We start from the raw sequence: 13,484 nt of genomic DNA on the forward strand, positions 1-13,484 counted from the left end.
ACTTACGTCCAGAACTATTCTGCTGCACTAAGATATTACTTGTGTACACCGTGTGCATTCGGCAGTGGTGCAAGTTACCTGTGAGAGAAAGTATAATTGTAGTTGTTTTGGTGTGAGAGTTGATTAATCTCCAGCCAGGGACCTTCAAAGCGACTCATTCAGCCTGAATTGAAACAACTGTCTCATCATTGGGGGCATGATCAGGGATTTATGCAATCATGGAAATTCAAAAATTGTGTAAGGAAACAGACATGTGGAGTCTGACATTGCTAAATTCTCTCCATGTATTTCGAATTCCACAACGTGCAATTACTGTACCACACAGAAAGGCAGTTTTGTATTACAAAGAAGATACGGTTACATGTAATTTATCCAACCAACATCTTTTTTTTTCTCTAACATCACAGAACTTATAGTTATAATTTTTGTTTTAAATATTTCATTCTTTTAAATTCTTATCTTAAATTACTGTAAAATTCCAAGCAAGCATCCCCTCTAGGGCCAAAGATAATCGAAGAATGGTTGGGTGAGGGCCCTCTCTTGGTCCTGGACAAAATTCAGATTGGTGGTGGAAAAGCTGTAGGGAAAAAAATTACAAAAAAAGAAAACAGCAGAGTTTTTCTCTCACTCAAAAGCTTTACTAATGTGAATTTACTGCCTTTATTCTACATCATCACTCTCAAATCCGTCAAATGATTCCTCTGAGATGGATGCGAAAATTGGGCCCATGCACTCGACCTGAAGGGGACCACAATCTTCTGGCTGTACAGGACCAACAGCAGTCTGCAATTCTCTCAATTGCGATGCCACTCCACAACCTGAATGCCTTCTTTTTTCTTTCACTATATAGGAATGTGTTCTGCCTGGCTGTCACATCACAACACCAAAACACTTCACACCAAATCTACATTGGCGACCGATACCTCTCACAATGATGCATCTGACGAAAAAGATGCCTGGCCATAGTGGGGCCACTACCGGGCCACAGCAGAAGTGCCAGCTAAACAATAAATTTCTTGTCACCAAATAAACTGTTTTCTGAAATTTAATAAAAACGTGACAATGATAAAAACAGAGCCTTAAGTGGTGACCAGCATGAGGAAAGGAAGGGGGCACTTTATTGGTAGGAGGTGCCAATTCCAAATCACTGGAAAAGTGGAGGGGGGCGCTTGCTGTGAATTTTACGATATTACGTTATTCTGCAGCCCCTCCCTCCCCCTCTTAAGCAGCAAACTTATAACTGCTGCCTTCTTGTCAATGTTCTCGTAGTGTATTAGCACAGCTACACTAGGAGAAAGCAGGCAAGTAAAAACGAGAGGGTAGCCTTCACTGTGGGAGAATGTTGTTGTCAGAGTAGATGAGTTCAGAGATGAAGGAATCTCTGAAGTCTGCCCTCTTCCCCCCCCTTCTTCTTGTGGTGCAGGTCCTTCAAAGCGTGGTCTGCTCCGAGTGTTATGTCAACCTGGAAGATGAGGCCTATCGGGAGGACCACTTCCACCCGTCGCGAGGCAACCTTATCCGCTGCACCAACTGTCCAATGCTGTGCACTTCAGAGTGTGCACTACGTGCACACCGTAGGCTGCACACGCAGCGGCGTCCCTTCGTCTGCCCTGAGTGCGGCCTGCGCTGCGAGGTAAGAAGCATGCAGTTGCGTTTGGTGAGTAAAAAGGAGTCTTTGGAACTTCGAAAGGACTCTTGCAAGGATGCACGCTGGTCTCTGTGGCACTGCCAAAACTGGCTTTAGGGCACGCAGACGCAGTTCCAACCATTCCTGTTTGCCCTCAGGAAAGTGCCAGTTGGACATATAGGGAGGTTGTTGGGACTTCTGTTAATCAACAACCCAGGGACTGTAACTTGTAATAATTCTTCTCTTTTTTTTCTTTATTCTTTTTCCTTTCATCATTGCCTTGCACGATGACATGCGCCTGCTATAGCTGAGATCAACCAGTTATCAGCATAGTTAATACAAAAGTAATGGAATTAGATGGAAAGAGTGCTTACAGCATATGTATCCAGAATAGACCTGCTGTTTCAGGCACATTGCCCAGTGTGCCTCATTGCTAACATATTTGTTGCCTTTAAAGATTTTTGCCTTGACTGGTGACTTCATCTTTGTTGTTTGACCAGTGCCACATGTAGATGCTATTTGTCAATGCGTGTTCCAAGATCATAAGTGAAACCAGCAGGGGCCTCAAACTTCCCTAAGCTGTCGACCTGCGTTGACAGAATACACAACTCTGAACGAGCTGCACATGGCAGCCAGTGGCTTCTTTTAGTGACAGAGGGTAGACAACTTGCCTGTCTTCATTGCTACAGTTTGCGTATTTATTCATTAATTTGTTTATTTACAGCACACTAGAGTTAGCCCTAATAGAGCATAGTATTTTATATTATATTATGCACAGATCACTTATATTGAAAGAAATGTTAAATACATTGCAGACGCAGTTTTCACAAGCAGCTTATGCAAAGGAATTACCAGAATTCACAGTGCCAATATCTCTCATTCAAAAGTACTCTTGTATGCAATTGTTTTAACCAGAAAGGAACATTTAGGCACATCAACTCTGGGCAAGCAGTGCATAAAAAGTAAAAGCACTAAGGATAGATAATATGGAGAGTACTCTGGCAGTGGGTCACAAGCAGACATGGATACCCTCATAAGGGCGTCCTCACCCTCATCTGCCCTCACAGAGTGAGTGAATTGAGCGTGAGAATGTGAGAATGGATTAGCGTCGGAATGTCTCTGAGGGAACGTGTGAGAGAGGGTGGACGTCATGAGGTGGAGGGTAAATGAAGAATTTATGGTTGGAGCCGCTGCGGTTATTCGCGAGCGCTTTGTATTTCGTGTCCCAACTTGTTCATAGGTGTGGGCATGCCTAGGTTTCATATTAAAGGGTCCTTAAAGCACCCCTCAGGCTTGGTGAAAAAACATATTTTGTGGATAACATGTGCTACTGTGAACATCTCAGCCAAATTTCACACTCATGCATAGTGCTCACAAGTGTAGCGTGAAGTTGCCTTTTTCTCCAACACTCTTTTTTTCAACAGAGGCCTTCTCCTCACCCTTTTGGAGCAGCCGGCGGCTGCCCCTTGACATCAGCGGTCAGGTTCCCATAAAATGCTGCCTTTGGCCGATAGTTGATATCAGTCAAGAAGAGCGCTTAGATTAGTGTGCTTCTTCTCGATGTTATTGTGTGTATATATTAATGAAGTTTACTTAACAGGCTGAAGTAAGCGAAAATATGAGTCTCGAATTTCGATGAGAATTATGTACTTCTGGAAGAGGCCGATTATTGTCTGCACATGCTTGGCCTTGCCTGCTCACATAAGAATGAAACTTTGGCCACAATGCTTATCAGTATCGTAGCCATTGGGTCTTGCTAATTTCTATTAGTTTTGAACACTCAACTAGCCCCTAACCATGCGAAACTTAAGGTCAGACCACATGCACGCTTGCCAGCACACGCTCCCTCCTGGCTGATCCTGACTAGACGCCCCAGAAAACATTGCTTCATTGTGAGCTGTTGATAATGCTTGAAAATGCGCAGTTTGAATTTGGCTACTAGTCTAGCTGATGCAGGACAAAGCCAGTCTACACCATATAGCATACCCATACTGGAGCATGTGAGTGCGAGCGCGCACTGCAGCCCTGTCGTACGCGCTACGGTTCAGTTGGCCACTACAGTTGTATGTAGCTACACCTTGTGCGTAGCCTAGATACCATGTCCACCACAGGGTAGCGTGACGAGCCTGCTGGCTGAGCTCGCTGCTGCTTGCTGAGGATTTCTGTGGGTGACTCGGCTCCAAGTAGACATGACTCCATGCACCAGATGAGAGGCAAGCCGACCTGAGCACCAATATTTGACTGGCACAGGTCGCCTGTTTCCCGAGTTGAACACCTTCGAGGTGTGTCGCCACCATAGTTGAAGCTCATAATGTTAGGAATCTTGTCAATGCGAGTCCAAAGGGTGGCATTCATTGCTTAAAGGCCAACTGCAACAAAATTTTCGACCGCATAAAAAGCTCAGGTTTAGATAATTTAGACATACAGGAGCCTCTGTGGAAAATTTTGTGCTTGGAATGCGAGTGGGTGCGTCAAAAAACGCTCGCAAAGATAGATGTTTTCCTGACCGAAGCTAGAAAAAAACGTCACCGTTACCACTTGCCGAACTTGACGTACGACTTCGATTGTAGAGAACCGGCACCTGTGTCGTCTGCTTCCCTTACTTGTACCTTTCATGCGTGTATCAGTGAACAGTTTCCACACGTCTGCTAGCCACAGAGTTAGTGTACTCTGCTAGCTTCTTCGTGTGCCATGCCAACACCGTTGTGTGTCCACAATGTTCTTTTAGTGCAAAGCATTCTTCACCGAGTCAAGCCAGTTTTCTGTATGTGGTAGTCTACGTTTAGTGAGCAGAGCCTCGATGCATTATTTCTCCACTCAGAGATGAAGAGCGATCCACACGTGGCGCAGTTATGCTGCGTCGGCGAAGATTGGATGTTTTAAACTTGTGTGGCTGGCATGGGAATAGAATGTGGCCATTTCATGCCGGAGCCACTAAAGTGGAGTGCATCGTGCGCTAGCTTGGCTGACCAGCAGCACACTGGCCTACAGTACGGGTTCACTGAAGTGAGTGTGTTGAGTTTGTGCCTTCGACAAACAATGAAGCCCTCGCTTGTCGTGCACTTGTGCGCTTGCACTGTGGCAACAACTGACCGCCACGCTGCTGCGGGCCATGTTTAATGTGCTGAACTATACAGAGGGCAAAATTTAGCAACTTTATTGTCACCGGCACGATGTATCCGACTTCACCAGTCCCTGCCTTACATGCTGGAAATTCTGGACTATATTTTTGCCTTTAGCTTTAGCTACCTTAGACTGAGTTGACCGAGCAGGCAACTACTGCCATCTGTAGTAAAGAATGAGAAGTAGCTGAGGCTCGCATTCCAGCATTGTTCGCCTCTGCGTCTACATCATGGCGGCTGCTTTGAAATTTCCTTTATGACAAATGCAGCATGCTGTTCCTGCTGACAGTGTTTCTGGCAATGTGTCAAACGGCTTTCGTTTGTCTACTTCGATGTCCGATGTAGCGACGTGCAAAATGTCTTGAAGGAGATGCACCACCGGAACTGATAGCTCAAGAATGTCGCCCCTGAATACAACTTACACTTGCTTTTAGTGCACCATCATGGCTTATAGTTTTTATAGCAATCCAGAGAAAGCATTTGGCAAGCACATCTTCCACGGCTAAGTGACTGTACTCACAAAATGTAGCTTGTGCAGTTTACTTGCTTTGTGCGAGTTGGTTGGTCTGCGTTGCACTTGCCTGCTGTGGTGTGGCGCACGCTTGTGTCCTGAAAGCTGGGACAGAAGAGAAGTGTTCTGCCTTCCTCTGTGTAGCATTGTGTACTGCACAGCCATAGCTCATATTCGAGTACATGTTTGAGCACATGTTCGAGCAGCTGATGGCCACGCAACCGGTCAGCATTCTTGCAACAGCTCAGATCACATGCGCAAGGAGAAAGCGCGTTGAGAGAGACGCCCATCAACTTGAAAAGGTTGAGTGAGTGATGTGCCTGGATGCCTTGGCGCAACTGAGAGATCAGCAGTTGTGTATGGTTCTGGGACTTTCGCCATATCCACATTGCTACCGCTCACCGCCAGGTGCGTGTGTCGCCTGCTTAGGTGCTATTTAAAAGCTGCCAATAAGAAAATTAGACAATTACCAACCTTACAGCTTTGCCAAGATTACTTTCATGGTATGTACTGTGCATTTATAGCCAATTTACTCCAAGTGAAATTTCATTGCAGTTGGCCTTTAAGGTGCAGATATAGTCCTGCATTTTCAGCATGCCAAGTAGCAGCCGGCAAAGCCGGATTTGTCATGCCAGCGATGCGTAAATGTGGCCCACAGCAGCACGATGGTCAGCTGTTGCCACAATGCATGTGCACACGTGCGCGACGAGCGAGCACTTTTGTGTTTGGTGAAGGCGCAAACTCGGCATGCTTGCTTCATTGCACTCGAACTGTAGGCCAGCATGCTGCTGGCGAGCCGAGCTAAAACATGATGCACTCTAGTCTAGCGGCTCTGGCATGAGATAAGACACCTTGTACGTATTCCCACGCCAACTGCACCGAAGCACTGCGAGCGCTGCTGGTCATGCTGACTGCATCAGACACTAGAGTGTATACTGGTGAATTTTCGACATTGTAGCGTAACTATGTCGTGTGTGGCACGCATGCACACTACACCGGACATCGCACCCTTAAAACGACGTGTGTGCTGCTGACGTGCTCGCACAAGCGAACATAAAGATGATGTTTCTTTCGACCTTTGGAAATTGTGATTGTTGTAGAAATAAGTGCGAAAGGAAATGTGCTTCTCATGCTACTCAGTGTGCAAAAACAGCCATACATAGCTACCCCGTACACTGTAGTTCAGGAAAGGCATGAGATACCTGTTGAAACACCGTGAACTTGACTGTAAGTCGAGGAATGGTCTCCTAGTTTGGCACATTGTAGGTGCCAAAATAGAAAGGAGTGGCATCTACGTGAACACCCATAGTAAAGTTTGAACTGCACGCCACGGTGACATTCTGTAGGTGGAGTGCTGTGGGCATCGTCCTGCTCTGCCATAGCCTTTGCAGTGCAAGGCATTGAAGAAGGAGTTGGAGCGCTGTGTAGGTGATCAAAGGTGATCTTTGATTGCCGATAATTCTGCTTATGCTGTATGTCTGAAGTACTTTTTGCTGAAAAGTATTTCTGAAATAGTGTTTCAGGGCGCTTTAAACTGGATCTAATTGCACCAGTGATGCTCGAGCATGGGTGCTGCTAGAGGCAGTTGTGTTCGGCATGGGATCAAAAGACTGAGAGTTACAATAATTGTTTCCTTCTTTCTCATAACTATTACAAGGATTTGTGTTGTCCTTTAGATCTACATTTCAGAGCCGTGTAAGTTCAATAAGCTGGTCTGTAGAATATTTTGAAGCTAAGAAATATGCAGCACAATATATTTCCAGAAGGAATGAAATACCAAATTGAAATTCTTGTTTTTGTGCTCTGGGATTTCATGAGACAACTAATATATGGCTTACTGAGGTTATATATGGCCCATTTATGTGAATACCCAAGTAAATCTTGATGCCACCAGGTGCATAAATTGCTGTTATTAAACTTGGGCATTTAAGGGGTAATTGTCATCCACCTGACTTGTTGCGTGAAGCTACAAATCAAACCTACACGGGTTTCTCAGAAAGAAAGTTTCACATTTGAAGAAAAATTAATCCTGGTCCAAGAATCAAACCCAGGGTCAACGCCCTTGCAGCGTGGTCGCTTTACCATCTGAGCTAATCAGGAGGCTAGCAGATTGCAGAGCGAGGGCAAATGAGTTAACAACTCAAAGCACTGGTATACTGAACATTGTAGATCAGTTCTGCGGAAGCCTTGATGGTGGAGGAAAGTTCATGAAAGGGAAAGTTATCATCCACCTGATTAGTACCCTGAAGCTACAAGGGAACCCATACGGGTTTCTCAGAAAGATCCAGTTGGGTGGATGACAAGTCGGTTCGATAACAGTTTTTCCTTTCATGAACGTTCCTCCACCTTGCGGGCTTCTGCAGAACTGATTTGCCTGAACTTATGCATCTGACCAAGTACGTAAATTGTACTTATTGAACTTATGCATGGGATTGTCATGCATTCATTGAGCAACTTTATATGAGAACAATCAATTGTCTTTGCATAACTTCTTTTCTACTTATGTCATGATAGAGTGGCCAAATTAAATGAAACTGGGAAGTGTAGTAAGTGTTAGCCTACCTGTAGGCAGCGCTTTAATTTTAATGTGACTACATCGTAGAAATAGAAGGCATGTGACTACATTGTGGAAATAGAAGGTAGTGCGCTCGTATCCTTCTGCATGTTACATTTCCTTTTCCTTAATGCATCGGCAATATCTCTCGAACATGGTTGAAAAAGAACTGTATGGGAAACTTAGAAGTGTTGTAGCTACTAGCTGGACATCCAACATCTTTTTTTTATTCAGGAAGTAAAGAATTTAATGCTTAACTCGCAGTTTTGGCACTGTCTGGTTTTACCATCACTACAATGCAACAATATCGATATCTTGACTAAAGAGAATGTAACGTATGACAGTTCATTATGCTATTCGAATGTTACAAGCATTGTTTTATTGCGATAGCAACTATGGGGACACTCCAGGCGAATTCCGCTGTCGATGTCACCGTGAGGTTCCATGTAAAGTCCAAGTGCTATAAGAGCGCAGCTGTGCTCTGTATGCTGTAGTTGTAAGGGTAATTTGAGAAGGATGATGGCTTGGTGCGGTGGCATTCTTTTCACACTGCAAAGAAGGAAGGAAGGCAGCGAGGGGGTGTGTAAAATGAGGGGGGGGGTAGGTACGTACGGGTAGGTAGGTAGGGGAGGTAGGTGGTACGGGTTGGTACGTAGACAGGGGTAGGTACGGGAGCACGCATCTTCGCTTGGACTCCGGCCATTGCAGCGCATGGCTTGGCCACACATATCCTATCTTGGAAGCAATCTGCTGTGGGTTCTAAGGCTAGCCGATACAAAATAGCTGATGATGTCGTGTGCACTGTGTTCTAGCGCGCCTTGTTCACGTTGAAGTGAGACAGCACAAAGGGAAATTAGCTCGTCGCTGTTGCCGCTGTTGATCATGCTATCATTCTGACAGCTAGTGCTCACAGTCATCGAGTGAGATGTGTTCATGTTTGCCTGTACGCGCGTGACACCATGCTTGTTAATTTGGTTAGTAAGCGAGTGCTTGCAGCAGTCCATACGGCCAATAAAACTACTAACCTTGCTTCATATAGCTGCCTAATAGGTTGCTATTGCAATCAATGCTTCACCTTTTGGGTGAAACTGTGACTTTTTTTATTGGTGCATCACTTAGTAATTTACAGCAAAAGGCCTGTCATTTCTAAATGCCGTTCTCGATAACCACTTTGGCACACTGATTTGCGCTCAGACTGGCTGATACCTTACGAATTACCGTGCTTTCTTATTAACAAGTTTCTGACCTTTAAAGCTTTAAATTTATTTTTCGAGAAAGAGAACTTTCGTCAACTTCTGCAAGGTCAGCGATCTGATTTATTGCTCATACTGAGGTGTTCAGTGTGTACAAAGCCATTTGCTGTTCTGTTGCAGGATGAATGGGCTGTGTTCCACCGGCACGTGACCAAGCATTGCCATCACTTTGAGCGAATTGTGGGCTACCACTGTCAGCTGTGCCCTGCCCTGCTGCTTGATCAAGGTGAACCTTCACTTTGTGCCCTCTCCTCATTCTTGTTGTCACATCCAGTTTCCTGTCTGTCATCTCTTGCAGTTGATGTGGGCATGAACTCTGTTACTTATATCTGAGGGTCTCTTCTTACGAATAAATGTTCCCTGTGCCAAACCCTGCTGTTCATAGATAACACCTTTAGTGATGACTTCCAAAGCATGCACACTCCTCTCGCTCAGTCCAGAGAGCTGCTCAAAAATGTTTTGCCATCGATGTTTAGCAGTTAGGTGCATAGTGTCCAATGCAATTAAGATCACTTATAATGTAATCAGTCCACTTAAAGTGCAGGACTTGATATACTGCATTTACTGGCATAATATATGCACTCACGTAATCAGCGCGCTCCACACTTTCCAAACCAAAAAGTATGTTTTTTCTTTTCCTTGCATAATAGTTGCAATGCGAACTTGAACTTGCTGTCGTGAAGTGCAAGACGCATGATACGATTCGGTGTCTGATATAGCGTATGCGCCAGGATGGCAGTCGTGTCCTAGTGCCAGATGGGATGCCTGGTGTGTGACAAAAGTTAGAGACACACAGTATTATTCGGCATCCGATACGGCAACTGATGTGCCAGGAACGTAGACAGATCTGAGGCGTTTTGCCATGTCGTAGCTCTAGATGGGATGTCTACCGTGCAGCAAAAGCAGGAGGCACACGGTACTATTTGGTGTCCAATGCAGTATCCGACATTCTGGAACAGCATCTGACACCAAGGCGTTTTGACATGTCATAGTGCCGAATTGGATGCCTGCCATGCAAAAAAAGTAGAAGACACGCGGTACGATAGGCGTCCGATACGGTGTCTAACCTGCTGGAACGGCAGCTGGATCTGAGGTGTTTTGCAATGCTGTAGCGCCGGATTGGATGCCTGGTACAACTGCTGTTCTGGCACGTCTGATGTCGTATCGGATGCCGAATCGTACCGTGTCTGCCCCCTAACTTTGAGCAAATTATTCCGTAAAAAGTGTGCATTCATTATTTTGAGGGAATACGGTAATGCGGTCGTTTCTAACTTGCATTTACCATCGCATAGAACGCTCTGTATACATCATCATCACCACCATCAGCCTATTTTATGTCGACTGCAGGACGAAGGTCTCTCTCTACGATCTCCAATTACCCCTGTCCTGTGCTAACTGATTTCAGCTAGCACCCGCAAATGTCTTAATTTCATCACCCCACCTAATCTACTGCCGTCCTCGACTGTGCTTCCCTTCTCTTGGCACCCGTTCTGTAACCCTAATGGTTCACTGGTTATCTAACCTATGCATTACATGACCTGCCCAGCTCCACTTCTTTCTCTTAATGTCAATTAGAATATTGGCTATCCTGGTTTGCTCTCTGATCCATATACTCTCTTCCTGTCTCTTAGCGTTACGCCTAACTTTCTTCGTTCCACTGCTGTTTGCGCAGTCCTTAACTTGTTTTCGGACAGAAGCACAAGGCTATGGCGGGAACATTGAGCACGTGGCCATCGAACTTGAAGCTGCCCTTAATACACTCGAAGACACCTTTCCTAAACTGGGACTTACCTTAGCACTTGAGAAAACGCAACTTCTAAGTGTCAATAGCAGACGAAGCATCCTCTAGCCACAGCAAGCAATAATGTTGACATTGGGTCAACATGAACTCAGGGCCACGCATGGTCACGTTAAAATTCTTGGGATTTCCATCCACATTTGCAATACAGGACAATTTTGGGCCACTGAGCTTAAAAAGCAATGGCCTAGGCTCTTGCACATTATAAAGCGTGTCCACAACAAATTCGGCGGGGCACGGCAGACAGCCTGCACCACCCTTATAAGATCCTTTGCAATTGGTAAAAATCACCTATGGAAGCACAGTTGTAACACCATCAAAAACAGCCGAAAAACCATTCAAGTTCTCTACCAACAAATCCTTCGAACTATTACAGGTCTCCCTAAGTTCATGAATATATGCAAACTGCAAGACTTCACGCCTCTGTCACCCATCGACGACATTATGAAACATGTTCAGACATCATTGAATAATTCACTGCATCTCACCACACAGGGCCAGGACACCCTGCTGTGGGACACCCGACGTGTCTGCATAGAACCCCGGAACACTGCAGGCGAAGACACCACCCTTGCTTTTACTACCTTTCACCCCTCCAAGATGTCCGTGCCACTCACAACAGGGGCCACTACGCCAGACAGCGCCTCTCTCACTGACACAATCAGTACAATTCCAACGCAATACAGTAGACTCTCGTTAATTCAAACTCGAAGGGACCCCAGGATTTTGTTTGAATTATCAGGAAGTTTGAATTATCGGAAGTTCTCGCATATATGACTCTGAGCAAGATTACAGCGCACATTACAATTAATTATCCACTTAAATCATATTTTAAACATTTCACTCTTTAATTACACAGTAAAAACAGAGCAGAGGTGAAGGATCCAGAACAAGTTTAATGGAAATCTATGGCTGACTAGACCGTTTGAAGAAATCATGAATTGTTGATTGTTTTTTCTTTACATGTGCATTAAGAACAAAGTTCTCTATTCCATTAAGAGCAGCCAGTTGTTCTTGAGAATTTTCTTCTACAGTCAGAAATTTGCGGACCTCGGAAAGGTAATGGAAGGCCTGTGCTGCTGTCACAGAGGATTGCTCTTCTGATTCCTCTTCACTTTCGCTGCTGTACTGTGCTGGCAGCACCTCAGCCACCAAGTCGTCCAGGGTGTCTTCCCTGCACACGCAGAGGTTATCATCGGCAGCCGCAAATTCACTGAGGTCAGCAGCTATGTTGTGTGCTTGGAGTGCAGAAAGCACTAGCCTTGCTTCATTGCTCTCCATTTGGAGGCAGTCTTCACCTTCATTTCGAGCGCAGTCAGGCAAGGTATCACTGGTGTGGCCTGGTATGCGGAAGGCATGCTGGAAGCAGTTCCATATCGTTGCCGATATTACTGCACTCCATGCGTCAGCTAGCATTCCCACAGACGACAGCAGTGTTACGCTGTACGACATGGAATTATCCATGCATATTCAAGACGAATTCAAGAGGAATTCAAGACGAATTGCCTCCAGCCCCTCCATGTCACCGTGAGCGGGACAATTATCCACTATCATCAGCACTTTTCTTTTATCGCGCTTAAACCGCACGTCAAGTTTCCGCAGCCAATCCTCAAACAAAGATTGCGTCATCCATGCACGTGTATTTGCTGCATAAGAAACGGGAAGAGTTCGGACGCCTTTAAAGCATCTCGGACGCTTCGATTTGCCAACAACGAAAAGTTCGGGCTTGTGACTACCATCCATATTGGCACAAACCATGACTGTGAGCCGCTCCTTGCTCAGCTTTCCGCCGGTGCAACGTTCCCCCTTGCGACACAATGTTTGCTGAGGAAGGCACTTGAAGAACAGTCCCATTTCGTCAGCATTATAAATGTCAGCCGGGGAGTATTCAAGCAGTAGGCTCTGAAGACGCGTCTGCTGCCAGTCGGTAGTAACCACCTCATCGACCGCTGCCGCTTCTCCACTTACTGTGTTGAAAGTGAGGCCATGTCGCTCCTTGAATCGCGACACCCATCCATCACTACACTTGAAGTCTTCAATTCCAAAGCGCAAAGACAGTTGTTCGGCCTTCTCTCGCAGGATTGGTCCACTTACTGGTAGACTGCAGCTCCGAGCGCGCTTCAGCCAAAGAAAAACTGCCTTCTCAAGCTCCGGATGCGCGCCTCCCTAAGCCTTTTTCTGTCGGGAGTGAAATGGCCTGTGTTGTTTCGCAGCTTGTCTTTCGCTTTCACAATCGTTGTCAGCGTACTTTTTGTGATTCCATACTTCAATGCCACAGAAGTCTTCTTCGCTCTAGCCTCAACTTCTTCTATGGCTGCCAATTTTTCTTTCACAGAAAGGGTTCGGTACTTCGCCCGCGGAGACATGATGCTACCAATGCGGGCGACCGACCAGGGAAAGAAAAGCCCGAGCGGTCACGTGATTCGGAATCGGCCGATGCTACTCACGTCACTTTCGCACCTTTTTTTTTTTCCTTTTCTCGTGCTCTTTGTTTTTACGTCAGTTTTGAGCGTTTTGACAAACGCAGGTGGACAGTCGTCATTTCCACAAGTTTTGAGGGTTATGTGTTTTAATTTCGACCTTCCTGCTTTGAACTGGCTAGCAAGCATGCTAGCAAGC

At 45.6% G+C, this 13,484-nt stretch overlaps 1 protein-coding gene across 2 annotated transcripts in view; it reads left to right on the forward strand.

The window, feature by feature from the left end:
- Positions 1-13,484, forward strand: part of LOC126541753 (zinc finger protein 532-like) — a 42,480-nt gene that overhangs the window by 13,632 nt on the left and 15,364 nt on the right. For both annotated transcript variants that reach the window (XM_050188682.2, XM_055076898.1), the window contains exons 4-5: positions 1,424-1,633; positions 9,188-9,293. In XM_050188682.2, the coding sequence (XP_050044639.1) occupies positions 1,424-1,633; positions 9,188-9,293 (316 nt within the window). The remainder of the gene's footprint in view (positions 1-1,423; positions 1,634-9,187; positions 9,294-13,484) is intronic.

The sequence above is a fragment of the Dermacentor andersoni genome, chromosome 2, assembly GCF_023375885.2.
Source record: "Dermacentor andersoni chromosome 2, qqDerAnde1_hic_scaffold, whole genome shotgun sequence".
In the NCBI taxonomy this organism is placed as follows: Eukaryota; Metazoa; Arthropoda; class Arachnida; order Ixodida; family Ixodidae; genus Dermacentor; species Dermacentor andersoni.